Genomic DNA, 16,144 nt, shown 5'->3' on the forward strand with positions numbered 1-16,144 from the left:
ACTCTTTCACAGTTTGAGCCTGATGAATTGTGGCATTGTCATCTTAGAATATGCCGTGCCACCAGGGAGGAAAAAATATATATTCAGGTCGTCAGCTCACCTCATTTTTGGGCACATAACGTTGCTGAACCTAGACCTGACCAACTGAATCAACCCCAGATCATAACACTGCCCCCACAGGCTTGTACAGTAGGTACTAGGCATGATGGGAGCATCACTTCATCCACCTCTCTTCTAACCCTGATGGGCCCAACACTGTGGAACAGAGTAAATCTGGACTCATCAGACCACATGACCTTTTTCCATTGATCCAGAGTCCAATCTTTGTGCTCCCTAGCAAACTGAAGCCTTTTTTCAGATTAGCCTCACTGATAAGTGGTTTTCTTAAGGCTACACAGCTGTTTAGTCCAAAATCCCTTGAGTTCTCTTCACATTGTGTGTGTGGAAATGCTCTTACTTTCACTATTAATCATAGCCGTGAGTTCTACTGTAGATTTTATACCATTTGATTTCACCAAACGTGATTTTTTAAAATTTAATTCAATTTATTTTAAGATAAGGTTTTAATGCGTTGGACAGTTCTTAACCCAGTTTTTGTAGTTTCAGCATCTCCTTAGTTGTTTTCTTTGCTTGATGCAGACCAATAATTTGACCCTCCTCAAACAGAGTAACATCTCTTCCACGACCACAGGATATGTCTTCAGACATGGTTGTTAAAGAAATGAGAAGCTACTCAGTAGTAGTAGCTACTGCATCAGTAGGGTTAAATAACTTGTTACCAGCTGAAACATATTAATCACTGCAGTAATTATCCAATGGAAGGTTCTGACCTATTAGCTTGCAGAGTCACAGCTTCTTGTTGGAGTGTTCCAGTCCACCTTAATAGTGCCGTTGTTCAGTCATTTTCAAGCCAGTTCATGGACTGAAAGTAATAAATATGGGGAAGATGAAATGAGTATGAATAATACAATGAAACGGTCTATAATTGGTTTATAATCCTAAATTTTGATTCTTCTTGTCCTTGCTCATGGTAAACTGATTTTCAGTCTTATTTCTATTCCTACCTATTTGCTGTGGCTCTACCTGCTCAGTATTAAAAATTCTCAAGAACTGAGAACCATACTCCAATATGACAGGGGACATCACGTGCATCGATGTGTAATAAATTGTTTTTGTTTTATTTCATTTCAATGGAGACAAATACAGTATGCTAATCCTGTTTAGCTATATAGTATCACTAATTTAATAATTTAAAGTTATCTTTATGCATAGAATATTAATCAGATCATTATTTATCCATCTAACAATAATGTATGTTTCTCTCCTCTTATCTCTGTTCATCACCTGAGCTGCTGATGTTCACTGTAGATAACAGTATGCTAATTCTGTTTAGCCGTATAGTAATCACTAATTTAATAATTCAAGGTTACCTTTCCGCATATAATATTAATTATTTTGTTATCCAGAGATTATTCATCCAACTTTACTTATATTTTATCTTCTACACTCAGGACAGAGCAACAGGACCGGCTGGAGAGCCGTGGTCATCTGTGATTCACTTCACTAACAGCCCTTTTCTACTGGTCTGAAATCCCACTAACCTGCTAAGGTCGGGATTTTTTGTGCAATGGGAATGTGTAACCTCTGCATCTACACCCGGGTCTGTTGACCCTGCAGCAGACACGGGTTTTATCAGCTTTGATCTAAGCGTGAGACCCCGCGCACAGTGATGACGCGTTATGAATCACAGCGTGAAACGGGCTTGCCGTAAAGTGTGACGTTGATGTTGAGAGTGAGGAGCTGCCGGTCTATGGTCGGATCTCAATCGTCAGATCAGCTGCCAGCTTTACCGAAGTGTTGTTGACGGCAGCGGCGGCGGCAACAGCGGCAGGTAGCAGCGGCAGGTAGCAGGTTTCCTCGGTGTAGGCGACATGTGGGATTTAGATATCTGACTGTACTGTATTAGCAGCTAACTAGCCTGCTGACTGCTAATGTAGTTGTAATGTAATGTTAACGTGAAGGTCAGTGTTACTTGTATTGTCCGCTTTAAGAACAACAATCTTTGGTTAACATCGAAATGGTAAAAGTCAAATACGACGCCATACGTGATGACGTCACTGACGATATGACGAGCAGCTCTCTGAGACACCAGGAAGTGAACACACGCCATGGCAGTAATATGATGAAACTGTTGGAATAATACCAAGAATCCAATCGGCCATAATGCTGTTATTAACCCACCATCACATACACACTGACAGCATTTCTTTAAGCTGCTCTTCATGTGTTTGTTTCCAGTCGAAGTCCTTCTAAAGTAACGGAGTACTTTTGTAACGTTGCCTGTCGGTCGTCATGTCGGAGCCCACCCTGCGGGTCCTGTATGGGAGCCAGACCGGCACGGCCCAGGACACGGCCCAGAGGATAGCTCGGCAGGGCCGGAGGAGGCACCTGCAGGTTCAGGTGTTGCCTCTGGATACTTACAATGTGGTGAGTAGTGGTGTTGTTACAAAGCCTGCATGAGCCACATGACAGCTCTGTGCCCTCATGTGTGTTTCCTCTCATCCAACAGGCCAACTTAATCTCAGAGCCTCTGGTTATTTTTGTGTGCGCCACCACTGGCCAAGGAGACCCTCCAGACAACATGAAGGTAATGACACCGATGACAAAAAGACAAATGGTAAGAAGAATAATGATTTAGTGTTTGGACCTGTCCTTTAAATAAGGCCTCTGGAACTCCTCCTGACAAAGCTGTGTGCTTTTTTTCTTGAGTCAGTAAAATGTTACATCCATGATTGATCAAACAACTCCAGGAATAATTAAAGTCAGAACTCAGATTATTTTTACAGTGGCCCTAATCCTCTTTAATCACATAGAATAAATAGTAAAGGTCGGACCCTGTTCACGTGTGTCTTTCTGTCTGCTTCCTTCAAAGAACTTCTGGAGGTTTATCTTTAGGAAGTCTCTGCCTGTTGGCTCTCTGAGTCGGCTGGACTGTGCCGTTCTGGGCCTGGGGGACTCCTCCTATCCAAAGTCAGTCCTTCTCAGCTTTTCACTTGTCACAGTACACATTCAGAGTGACTGATGGTCTGTCGTATAAAAGCATCAACCACTTTCATCCTTAGGTTTAATTTTGTGGCTAAGAAGCTTCATAAGCGCCTCATGCAGCTGGGTGCCAGTACGCTGCTGCCCGTTGGGCTGGCAGACGACCAACACGACCTGGGGTAAGAAACACCACGTCTGAGGGAAGTGGTGGATCATGGGATACTTGATTCACTGGGAGGAAAAATGAAGCTCAGATTGTATTTTTATTTCATTTATTTGTGTTTTTCTGCTGCATTTTACAGGAATTGTACTGTGTGCTAAGCAATACTGAGTACTGGACATAATAATAATAACAATATCACACAGTATCAGTCTCATAACTGACAGCTGTACTTAGCGATTCTCTGTTTGTTTCACCTCTGTCTCAGAGCTACATCACACATTTTAGTAGTATGCTCAGTTTACAAAGGGATGAGTTTTTGGTGCAGATCCAGACCCAACAGTGCCACCATGTGGCCAGTTATAAAGCACTTTAAACTGTGGCTCATAACTCTTGAACCATGAAAGCAAACTTCTTTTTTTCTCTCATTGTATATTTTTTATTATTTCATAGTGATCTCACTTAAATCATAAGACAAAACAAGCATATATTGACAATAACACCTCCGATGTTTATTTTTATTCCGTTAAGAATAGAGAGAATCTGATGAAGCCACATGAAAACACAGGAGGAAATATGAGTAGGACCTAGGCTGATACTGTGGCTCCACCGCCCAGTCATTACTTCACAGTCTGTGGCTCCAAAACATGTCAGCTCAGAGTGAGCCTGTCAGCTGGTGGCACATAAATGCTGCGACAGTAACATAATGGCCAGAGCTGCTTGAACAAAGTCAGAGCCAGATTAAAAAGTCCATATGGTAGATTCAGTCTTCCATACTGTACTGTAAGAACCACAGTCATGTCTGACTCTCCACTCGGCTGCCTTCAGTGTCTCAGTCACACCATGTTTTTATTTACTAATGAATTCCAATTGCTTCATCTTTGACAATAAATCAGCAACAATCACATCTAACAGTTCCTGGACATGTTGCACAGTAAAGGACACTCATTACCTTTTAGCTGCTCAAGGGCTTTTAATGTTGAAAATCCTAGCGGGAAGTGTTTGACATGACTGTTGTTTCACTGATGGAGTTTATCAGTTTATCAGACCAGAGAGAGACAGGACATGTGGGGAGAGAGAGATGACATGTAACAGATGTTTCTAGCCGGCGGTGTGTGCTTGCTCACCTCAACGTGTGCGTGTGCGTGTGTGCGTGTGCGTGTGTGCGTGCGTGTGAACCAGGTCAGATGCTGTGATCGACCCGTGGCTCACATCATTGTGGGGGAAAGTGTTTGCTCTGTACCCGTCTCTGGCTGATGTGATTCCACTGAGGGAGGATGAAGCGTGAGTATCCACTTGACCTGACACTGCATGTCATTCTGTTGTTGCATATTTTGATTGACAGCTGGTTGTGTGTTTGGGTGTTCAGTTGAATCGCAGTCAGTCGGATTGTTTTTTGCTCGTTTCCTCGGGGCAGGCTCCCTCCAACCTACACTTGCCACTTCCTGGATGATGTGAAAGAGGAGACAGAGGACAGGCTGAGGATTCCCACGGAGCAAACTGTCCCCTCCCAGTCCCATCCCTTTCCCTCCAGACTGGTGTCTAATAGGAGAGTGACAGACATGTCACACTTTCAGGACGTCAGGCACATTGAGTTCGACATCACTGGATCCAACATTGAGTGAGTAATGTGGAACCACTTCAGACATGCTATTCTGACAACAGTTAACATGTCAGTCTCTTGTCTCAGTAAGCACCCTGGTCACTTCGATGTGAAAGTCATGACAGTAATCGTACGAGGTCGAACCTGTTTGTTTCTGTAACACTTTCAATACAACACAAATCTGAAGTGAAAGAGAGAGACAGCTGTGTGACCTGTACTGAGATCACTGTAATATAATAACAGTGTAATACAATGTATTAACTCAGTGTTCATGTTGTGGAGATCCTGAAGCATGTAGTTGTTTTCTTCTGCTTTTGAATTTAAAATGAAAGTGGTGTGCCTTGTTGGACTTGACCCATCATTAGCTGTGTGTTGTTGCTGTGTAGGTTTGCTGCAGGTGACGTTGTGATGATGTTTCCTTGTAATGCACCAGAGGACGTACAGGAGTTCTGTCAGCTGCTGAGGTTAGATCCTGAGGCCAGGTTCACTCTCAGGGCCACAGACAGCACTGCAGGTAGGTGTGTGTGTGTGTGTGTGTGTGTGTGTGTGTGTGTGTGTGTGTGTGTGTCCATCCATGACATTGAGTTCATAGTAAAGAGCTCTTCAAAGATTTTGATAAAACCAAAACAATGAGCTGAAAGAGGCTAAAATGGGACTGCTAGCTGGGTGATAATTCTCTGTGTGCTTTATGTTACTCATAGTGTTTTGATCCACTGTTATTATAAATGTGCTGATTAGTGCAGCTTTAAAGCAGAGTTGTGTAGCCTTGGTGGATGGCAAAATGACCGTTTCTTTGTGAATGAACCTCTCAGTTCCAGCCAGGCTTCCTCAGCCCTGCACTGTGCGCCACCTGGTGGAGAGATACTTGGACATCGCCGCTGTGCCTCGCCGTTCGTTCTTTGAGCTGCTGTCTACATTCGCCACCAATGAGCTGGAGCTCGAGAAGCTGGTGGAGTTCAGCTCAGCGGCAGGCCAGGAGGATCTGCACAGCTACTGCAACCGGCCCAGACGCACAGCACTGGAGGTGAAGGCTCAGGGTTAGAGTCAGTGCTTGGCTGTGAGCTCAGAGCATGGTCTCATCAATGATTTCAGCTGACACTTTGAATGAGCTTCTTACTGATTTTAAAGCCCACTAGTGGGATTCAACGTAACTACAGCACCTTTTAAAATGTTTTAATTGTAAACATTTTTACAGTCATCTCAGTCAGATCAGTGCTGCCTGCCTCAGTCTCTTTCTGTCACTACAAGTATCAAAGATGCTCAAATCCTACACATAGAAGCTTGAAACATACAAACCTGTTCTTTGACCTGCTCACTGAGTTCACTGTGCTCTTGCTGCTGCAGGTCTTGGCAGATTTCCCCCACACTACAGCAGAACTGAAAGTAGACAATCTCCTGGATCTGTTCCCTGAGATCCAGCCTCGCTCATTCTCCATCGCCTCCTCTCTCCAGGTAGCTCATAATGTGTCACAAGTTTTTTAATGCTATGACATTCAGTGAGTGTTAGAGACACATAAATGTGTTTTTCTGTTGTTTATCTGTCTTTTTCTAAAAAAGTTCTCTCCTCACACAGGCTCACCCACAAAGGCTTCAGATCCTGGTAGCTGTGGTTCGTTATAAAACCAAGATGTTCAAACCACGTCAAGGCCTCTGCTCCACCTGGTTAGCCTCCCTGAACCCTGAACAAGGTCTGTCACCGCACAAGAAAGGAGGTGTCCACACATTAGGCCTCATGCAGGAGTCACTTGTATGAGAGTCCATCAGTGGTACAGATTTGTCTCATGAGTCATGTGCACAGATGGATTGCTGAATTGGACACAGATGGATTGCTGATGGATTGCTGAATTGCTGAAAATGAAAACGTTGAAAACAGTCACGTCACCATTCTGCTGCTGTCACTTTCTCACTTTAACACAAAAACGCACACTCACTTATTTGTGCACTCAAATCAACAACACTCAGATAGATTCCTTGTGAGATTCAAACAATTTAATTTGATCAGGTTTTATTAGTAATATCGATTGTTTGACTTTCAAAAAACAACACAAACTATTTTTCTGACCGCAGAAGCACATGTGCAGAAGTCTGAGAAGTCAAACTAAATCTACAAAATCAGCAGTAATAAGCAGCTCCAGGCCGAAGAGCAACAAGAGTCTGTGGTCAAACACAGGCAGCAGCTGGTGTGGGAACATCTCCACACACTGCAGCAACAATTCCAAATCAAAACACATCAGGAGTTAATTCACATTCAGACCGCAACGTTCAGATCAGGGAAGAAACCAAATCATTCAACTGGCACCGGCAAATACTGCTGTCACTGACTTATTAACACCAAGTGCCCCTCGACTGTCAGTGATGCTCAACACTTCCTGTAGATGTTTCATATTTATAACATGTTAGGAACAGCAAGGGTTTGACACTTTTAGCAGCAGGAAGGCTTTTAATGTCAAAAATCTACGCAGGAAGTGTTGAGATACATTGCTGATAGCTTAGTCAGAAAAAGTGACTGCCAAACTAGTAAGTCCTTCAATAGAGAAAGAGAGAGCAGCAGAGTGCAACATGACTGTGGTTCTGATTACATTAGTGTTTTGTAAATGTGCATCACACTGAATAAACAAAACAACAGTTGAACATGAAATAGATCACAAAATATGATCACATATATTCACAAATTACATACTGTGATCCTCCTGCATTTATACAAAACAAACATAACTGAAAGAAAAATACTCTTGATGCAAAAATGATTTATTGTGTTGGCCTGGACGCTGTTGCAGGGGACGTGTATGTGCCTCTGTGGGTGAAGAAGGGAACTATGAGGTTCCCTAAAGAGAAGGACACCCCTGTGATAATGGTTGGACCCGGAACAGGAGTGGCCCCCTTCAGGTCGGCCCTACAGGAGAGGATCGCTGAGGGGAAAAACGGTGAGATCTTTACCTCTCTGATGTAGTCGCTCACTTCATCACATCTCACAGCTCTGACAATACACCTGTCCTCCTCCTCGTCCTCCTGCTCTGCAGCCAATGTCCTGTTCTTCGGCTGTCGCTCCGAGTCCAAAGACTTCTTCTTCAGGTCAGATTGGGAGGAGATGATGAAGGCTGGACACCTGCACCTCTTCACTGCCTTCTCACGAGACCAGGTCTCACACACACACACACACACACACACACACACACACACACACACACACACACACACAACCACACACACACACGCACACACACACACACACTCAAGGTTAACTTAATAGCAACACACCAAATACCAAAGAACTACACATGATGTGATTGTAGTATTAGTTTGTAGAAAAATGAAACAATCCTGGTGAAAATAGTCATCAGCCCACTGTCTGTATCTTCCTCAGTCTTTTTTATATCACCACACTTTGGTGCAAAAGTCAGCCATTATCAAGCTCAACATGGTGCCATTTCATCACAACTGTTACCCCTTAAATTCCACCAGATCCGTGTTCGGTCCATCTCCGCTCCGCCACAGCAGCAGAGCTGATAGGTTTCAATCTAGTCTATGTGTGCACTTCCACTGGCTCCACTGCGTTGCGTATCTACTCCGTTGCAGCTCCTGCAGTCCGTTCCCTTCCATAGCAGGCTTCTATTCTATTTCTGCCGGATGCCGGAGCACGGCGCATCAATTCAGCCAAATTCAGCACAGTGCAGACAGGAAGTCAGACACCAAAACAACATCATAACATCTGGTTCATTTTCATAATAAAACACTCGGTGTTGACGCCAGCACAAAAATCTCAAAAAAGAGACAAATCCAAGCAGTTCTGCGGTCGCGCGTGATTCTGTAATTATTGCAGGAACTCCTCGGTCTCTCAACTCCAGCTGTCCGGCAGTGCTGCGCTGTGATGCACTCAAGACCGGTGGGGGTTGAAGGACGACGGAGCAAAATCATAGTGGAGCTGCAACGTACATGCAACACCTGGAATTCCCGGGTTAGGGCCTGACACACGAGGTCAACAGCGGGCTGTCAGCCGGGGTCGCAGCCATCGCTGAGCGTCTGTGGCCCTCGTTGTTGCGGTGTGTCCTGCATCATTGGCACTAGTTGGTGGAGAATCTGCAGCAGAGCCTGACGGTGAGAGGAATCACTCTGATTGGCTGTCCAGCTACGCAAATCCGTGAACAATAAGAGAAGGAAGGAGAGAAGGGAAGACTCCTGAGCCTGTCACTGTAGTAACAATGATTTCCCCCACTAAGTGCAGTTTTTATCCTCCACCTCTTCACCAGTTTCATTTTATCAGACACATTCTTGATAAGCGAGAGTCAATAATGTGCTTTATCATAACAACAGTTTGATTATCCCATTTTGAATGACAAATACAGACTACTGCCACCTGGTGGTACCGAGAGATATTTCCTCTCACACAGGTGCAGAATGTTGGAGCTAGTTGGCCGTCAGCTGTAGTCTTTGTGGTGTGTTCAAGTGCAGCTCATTGGCTGAGATACAGCAGATGTAAGGCGACACAACAGACTGCGTTCATTGCAGCAAATTCTTTGATGTCAGTTCGGTGTGTGTGGCCCTTTAAATGTCTCCAGGTATAAAAAGAAAGTTTGCAAACTCCTGCCCTAGAAATAAAATGAAAAAAGTCATTTTTCAGCTCAGAGTTAGCTGTTTCATAACTTCCCTGCAGTATCTACGTGCCCCGCTCTGCACTGTGTCTGTCTGTCTGTCTGTGTGTGTCTCTGTGTCTGTGTGTGACTCCTGTGTATCCTTGGTGGCTAATCTTGACATAAATGGGTGTGTATCTGTGTGTCTCTATGTGTCTGTGTGTGTTAATCATGACATTAATGTGTGTGTATCTCAGGAGGAGAAAGTGTATGTGCAGCAGCGAGTGAGAGAGAACGCTGAGCTCCTGTGGGACCTGATAGCCAATAGAGGTGGCTGCTTTTACATCGCTGGGTGAGTCCACGGAGAAAACTTCTCCTTTGTTTACATCTGGGTGTTCAGGATAGGTTCATATTTTTGAGTCATCTTCAACAACAGTGTGGTGCAGTGAAGTCTTCATACTGGACTCAAGGAATCCCTTCATGAACAGCTTCCCATGGAAGAGACAGACCACAAAATCCAATGCTGTCAGTCTGAAGCTGCAGCATTTGGAAGATGACACTACGCCTGCTCACATTTTACTTACTTACTTACTTAAACCTAAAATAAATCTACCAATTGATGTTTCATGTTGGCATGTAACTTAAGTTTTCTATTTGCTGTGTTAAACAGCAGACAGTACAAACACTGAGTGTCTCTCTGTGCAGCAACGCCAAACAGATGCCAGCCAGCGTGTGTGACGCTCTGAAGGAGGCGTTCCAGCAGGAGGGGGGCGTTTCCGCCGAGGACGCTGAGCAGATGCTGACAGCCATGGAGAGGACGGGCCAATTCCAGAGTGAGACCTGGTCCTGATCACATGACCCCAGCCCTCTCCTCCTCACAGTTTACATGAACCTGCTGCTGTCATGTTAACTGTGATACGACCCTGCTGTGGGAGATCAGTCAGCATCAATCAGTCAACATCAGTTTGACATAATGAGCTCGAAGCTCCTTCACTACCTTACTGGAGCTTTCAACCACAGCTCACAGTCTTTGTTCAGTGACTGGATCAGGCTCAGCTGTCATCACATGACTGAGATCAGCAGCTGGTGGTACTGAGGGTTTGCAGTTCACATCACAGCCTCTAACACCACCTTCACGCACTGACTTCAGCCCTGCCTAATAAACGCAGCCTGGTGTCTAATCAGCCTTTAAACACATGGATCTGTTCCTCCAGCTGGACCTCATATATCATTTCTCACTGCTGTTTGAAACAGTACAAACCAGGGGGTGACGAATGGTTGTGTTTTTGTTACCTTAGAATGAGCAGCTCCTCTTCCACTGAGTCCGACGTGTTGCACCGCCGTGTTCCTACAGCACAATGTGTAGGATGCTGTGTGCGCAGAGTTTGAGCAATGAATGTGAAAACAGCCTGCCAGTATCAAAGTGCTCACTTTCTATGATCTGTGACATCATACATAGATTCTAAACCAATCCTGGTCCAATATACCACACGTGCACATGTATTTCATAAAACAAAGCTTTTCTCTTCTTTTTAGCCTTCTGTACGGTCATTGAAAACGGAGCTTTTGGAAAACTCCCTCCAGGGTGAAGATGTTCAGACCTCTGATGTCACTGGACAGGCAGAAATGGAGATTTTTGTAAACGATGATGCAGACACACAAGTTTATCAGTGTTTGTAGCATCGTTGGCAAATGTGAACTTGGAGTATGTGTTATTGTTAAGTTAAAAGAATGGATGTTAATATTTTTGAAAATACAGACACCGATAATACCATGACAGAAAAAAGAGATAAACGATTCTGTGAAGAGTCGTCACGTTTCTCTGCCTCGTTCATTGTATTTTCTGTAACTAAGCAACCGACCAGAGTAAACAATCTGCTTCCTGTTTACAGCGACACGCACATGCCCAGTGGTCATGAGATAAGTGTTTTCAGGTGTGTTGTGTGGACAGAGATTATTTAAACATTCATCTGGATGGAGATATCTAATTAAAAAAAAAAAAAACATTTCCAAAAGAAGCTGTGTACGTGTGGACCAGGCCAAAGACCGGAGTGGAGATATCATGTGTCACACGGACAGACTCTGAGCATGAGAAAGATTTGCATATTCCTTTATTTTGGAATTTTAAATTAGGAAGAAGGAGTAGGTGTTGATGCCAGTGTGAGGATTTTAACAAAAATAATTAACCTTTTTTTGTGGAAAAAAAAACCTATAAGATGCTAATTATTATTCAAAGTATAATATTTTATATACATCTTCAAACAAATCGGGAGTGAATCTTTAAAGCTGCTGAGTTGAACAGCTCTGTATTCCAACGGTCATCACTGTTACAGAGTGTGTGGTCAGTAACATGTCTCTCCTCCTGCTCATGCAGTAGAAAGAGAAAAGACATTTCTGGTATCCCTGCCCACTTTGTCCAATCAGGACAGAGAACTCAGACTAAAGAAGCGGTCCTGTCTGAGAGCAGTCCTGGCCTCCTGTGGTGATGGCTTACACTAGCAAACAGGCCCAGTGATGGAAAACACTTGAAGAAAGGCAAAGAGAGCTGCCTCGAAAAAAAGAACGGAGTCGTGCAAATGTGGTGACGTAGAGAGGAGGGAGGAGACTGCTAACTGAAAAACAGACAGGAAGTTAACTTAAACGACGACAATGCTTACAGCAGCTTTAAGTAGAATCGGTCCATCCAACAGCAACACCATCTTTAAACCGAAGCACCATCTCCTCTCTGTCCTCGACCTCCTGCTGTCACATTACCAGCTCAGGAGTGACGCATGAGCTGAGAAGATTTTGTTACAAACAACATCAACAGAGTTTTGTTCATGCACAAAGTAAAGCTTTAAATTCTGCCTTATATAAACAGACTGATGATCAGTATCGTACATATTCACATGGTTCTCTCCCAGCCTGCCAAAGCAACACGCCTCTTGTCCTTCTAATAACTTCTCACCACTCAGATTGGCTCATTGATTTGTACTGATTGCTGTGGTTTTAAGAACTGAAATCTGTCTTTTTGCTAATAAAGCTCAGTTGACACCTTTTCACATGATACACTGAAGAACATTTGTTTCGTGTAAGAGCTGTGTGGAGGGTTGACTGTTACAGTGAGACGTATATTAATAATGCTATTGTAGAAAGTGACTAAAGGGGTGTTTCTAAGAGCCAGCAGAGACAGTAAGTGAGACTGTGTCCATTGGTTGTGTGCTGCAGAGTAGCTCTAATAATGTGCAAAAATGTACTGTAAGTGGGTGTGAGACTATTCTACTGTGGGAGTGTTATATAGGACAGTAACTTGTATGATAGTGGCTCCTGAGGTAGAGCAGGACATCCCACCTTTCAACATCCGCCCAGACAAATGAAAGGCTCCCATGAATAATAAAATATTATACATTTTCTGTTTTGATCAGGAACCTTTTGGTAGAAGTTGTAGCCTCTCGAGAGACCCGATGATGGCCAGAGGAAAGAGCTTTACATCAGTCTAACCTTTTGAAGATTAAAACAGGAATTAGCTTTTTTAGCTTGCCTGCTTATGATACCGTGACTGAACTTGCACAAAATGTATTTTCACTTCAGGAAGACATTTCTAACTGGATGGTGGGTTCATGCAGGAAGTGGGGGAAGACTTATTTGCATACAATAACTTTAAATGGACTGTATATTGTGTTTAGCCTGACCTGATAAGAACGTTTGTGTGATGTGTCATTGGCTTACTCAAACTGCAACATACCAGTGTGAGCTGTATGACCTAAATGCAGTGAAGTGGGTGAAGAGGGAGCCCTAAAAGGACAAAAAGCAGAAAACAATTTAGAAAAGTCAATAAAATACAAAAGTTGGTCAAATCAATTTAAAAACAACTTTTGCTTTTCTATTTATCTTTCACTTTGCTATATAATTAGATTTTTTTCAACTCCTTAGTATTCCTGTTGTTTACTGCCAGCTGATTGGAGGTTAGGGTGTTTTGCTCTCAACTTGAATTATTTATCAACTGGTATGTCTTCAGATGTAGTCACTTAGATATCTGAACTGTCAGCTTTTGGCCTCTACAGAATTCTTGTGTTATCGTCTGTCAGTACTGAGATTTCCTTTTGTAAGACTTGGACTTCTCTCTTGGATTCTTCCATGCCAGTGATAACAGTCATGTGAAGCCCTGACGCTCAAAAGAAGCTTCATGAGCTTTTCAGATGAACTGAAACACTTGATCAGTGCAGATAAGTCTGCAGTTACATGGGCAATAAATTCATCTTTTGATCAGTATACTTCACTCCTAGTGCCGTCTTGTAGAGCAGCTTCAGCGGTCTTCAAAATGTAGACCATGCACAGAAACCTGGGGGCTGGGTAGGATGTTGTGTTGGGGTCCACCCAGCAGTCACTGTATATCACTGTCTTGTTAACTGTGGCTTTGAGTCTCGTAACAGCAAGTTCAATCTATGTGGAGAAACACTGCAGGCTGAAGGACATGTTTGCTTATGACTCTGCGTGTGTGTGTGTGTGTGTGCCCTTGTAATTGTAACTGCCAGCAACAGTTTTAGACTTTGAGAGTAAAGAAACTGTTTCTCTTCATTTCTTCTTCCATTGGCTGTTTGAGGATTAAGACTATGTTTTAGGTTTGGGTTAGAATGAGGTATATTAGGGATTGTATTATTGAATTCTCAATGAATTGAATTGAACAGGCTCAGCTGGTCCAGTATGTACATTCTGAAGCACCGGTTAGACCTGTGGTGTATTCCAAGTTACATAATACTCTAAAGTCTCTCTGTCATATCAAATAATGAGCTTTATTGGAATGAAATATTACATTATTCAAAATGTAAATACTTATTGTTGAATATTACATTTTCAAAAGAAAACAAAAAATGAGCAGACATTAAAGTAAGTAATAATAATACATGCGATGAGTGGTAGAGGTCAGAATCAGACAGTGTGTGACTGCAGCGGCTGGTGTGTGGTGCAAGGACAATACAACATATACAGTGGAAGTTGGTGAACAGATTAGCACACTGCTTCCAGGAACACTGGTCAGGTGATCCAGGTAACACAATTTCACCTCAGCTCCACGCAGCCAAGGGGGCTGGGGTCCTACCCCCTCTATCGTTAGCAACTACATCCTGGAAGCTGATTTAAGAGAAAGAAAGAGAACAGGAAGATGGCAGCCAAGCAGCAGCAAACAAATAACACACAGGAGACGCTGCAGACAGGGGGCCTGAGACAGTGCATCGGCCACCACATTGCCCCAGCCTTTAATGTGACAAATGTCCAGTCTGTAGAATACAACGACGAAGCCCAGCCTCTGGTTGGGACACTGCAGCGAACTAAGAAGTGTTCACTGGTTGTGGTCATCTGTCTGTTGACATACTGGAAGTGATCAGTAAAACTCACAGCCACTGCAATGTGGGACACTAATATTTTCCATATACTATTGTGTGTATTTAGGAACCTTCAGCCTGGGGATCACTGTTTTTCTGTGTCACATTGAGAGTGAACTAAAAGGAGCCATGGTGTGTTTGTCCTCCGTCAAATGACCAACTTGAAGAAGACCTTGGTCTGCTGCAGTGAGTTGTTATTGCACAGAAAAGCTGAAGTCTCAATATGTAGTCAGTGAGACTGATGTTTGTACATGCTCCAAAACAGATCATTCCATTGACAAAGAAATGTGTATGACTTTTGGCTTTGCAGGAGGGATGGACTCATCAGTCTGTCAGTCCACCACTTTGGTCCAGACTGAAATTTTACTATCTATAGGATGGTATTTGTGGAATTTTGCAGACATCCATTTTCCTCAGATCATGCATGCTGACAACTCTGGTGATCCCGACTTTTCTTCTTGCTCCATCACGACGTTCACATTTGTGGTTTTGAGTGTCTATTGGACCGATTGCCACGTTTCCCTCAGGATGAGCTGCAAAGACTCGATAATCCTTTGACTTTTCATCTTGTGCCCTTATCAGGTCAGAGATCATTTTGTCCTGGGCATGAGCACCACTATTAGGTGCCCTGTTAGAATAGCTAGAAACACATGCTGTCTTGCATATTACAATATGTGACCAGATTCAGACGGACATCCTGGTATTTTTGGCAGACTACATTTGACATACTATGTATTGGGGCTAACTAAATCATTCCCTAGCACTCTTAATAATATGGTAGTATGGGCATTGGAATGCAGTCTTTGTTATTTACAAGGTAGTACGATTTCTAAATTGATGGAAAGTCATTTATTACTAAACTGTGAGGCCCAGATTAAGGGGGATACTGTTTCTCCTTTTGAACTTCTAAATGTCATTTTTTAGATCTATTAACCTCCATAGAGGCAGAAATCTCAGAAACACACATGAACGGATGCTAGAGCCAAAACATTTTCTCGCAATTTGGATGGACTGACCGTTTCATCCCAAGCTTAAACCTAAATAACACACCTTCTGACATCCAGTGATATAGACTTGCAATAATGTTCTGGGTAACATGTTAGCAAACAGCTGCCTGCTTCAGCGACCCTTTGGAGATGTTTGTGTCCACCTGACGAGTCCAAGTTCAGTATTCACACTCCTTTATACCCTAGTTAGATCTTTATTCTGTAAGTCACTGGTTCTCAAGCTTTTCCATGTTAAGGATCTCAAATTAAACAAATTAGACCAGGGACTCCCACTTAATAAGTTTTGTCCCATTGTGTTACTTTCATGTTGTGACTTTCACCCCTCACCCCTCCTGAGTTGTAACTTTTATCTAGAAACAAAAATTGTATTCTGTTGGATAAGATTCAAATGTATAACATGAATG

At 43.2% G+C, this 16,144-nt stretch overlaps 1 protein-coding gene across 2 annotated transcripts; it reads left to right on the forward strand.

Annotated features, from left to right (window-relative positions):
• The first annotated feature begins 1,782 nt into the window (after window positions 1-1,782).
• On the forward strand, window positions 1,783-11,379 carry ndor1 (NADPH dependent diflavin oxidoreductase 1). Of its 2 annotated transcripts, none has more exons than XM_073478467.1 (15): window positions 1,783-1,904; window positions 2,299-2,487; window positions 2,570-2,647; window positions 2,933-3,030; window positions 3,123-3,221; window positions 4,385-4,486; window positions 4,620-4,823; window positions 5,192-5,319; window positions 5,618-5,829; window positions 6,150-6,257; window positions 6,379-6,493; window positions 7,583-7,729; window positions 7,826-7,944; window positions 9,631-9,725; window positions 10,079-11,379. In XM_073478467.1, the coding sequence occupies exons 2-15, from the start codon at window positions 2,353-2,355 to the stop codon at window positions 10,221-10,223; spliced, it is 1,785 nt and encodes a 594-aa protein (XP_073334568.1). In that variant the 5' UTR covers window positions 1,783-1,904; window positions 2,299-2,352; the 3' UTR covers window positions 10,224-11,379. The 2 variants fall into 2 exon arrangements, with proteins under 2 accessions (XP_073334568.1, XP_073334569.1); XM_073478468.1 differs by having other exon boundaries at window positions 1,814-1,891.
• The last annotated feature ends 4,765 nt before the right edge of the window (window positions 11,380-16,144 follow it).

The sequence above is a fragment of the Pagrus major genome, chromosome 12 (assembly GCF_040436345.1).
Source record: "Pagrus major chromosome 12, Pma_NU_1.0".
NCBI classification, from domain to species: domain Eukaryota; kingdom Metazoa; phylum Chordata; class Actinopteri; order Spariformes; family Sparidae; genus Pagrus; species Pagrus major.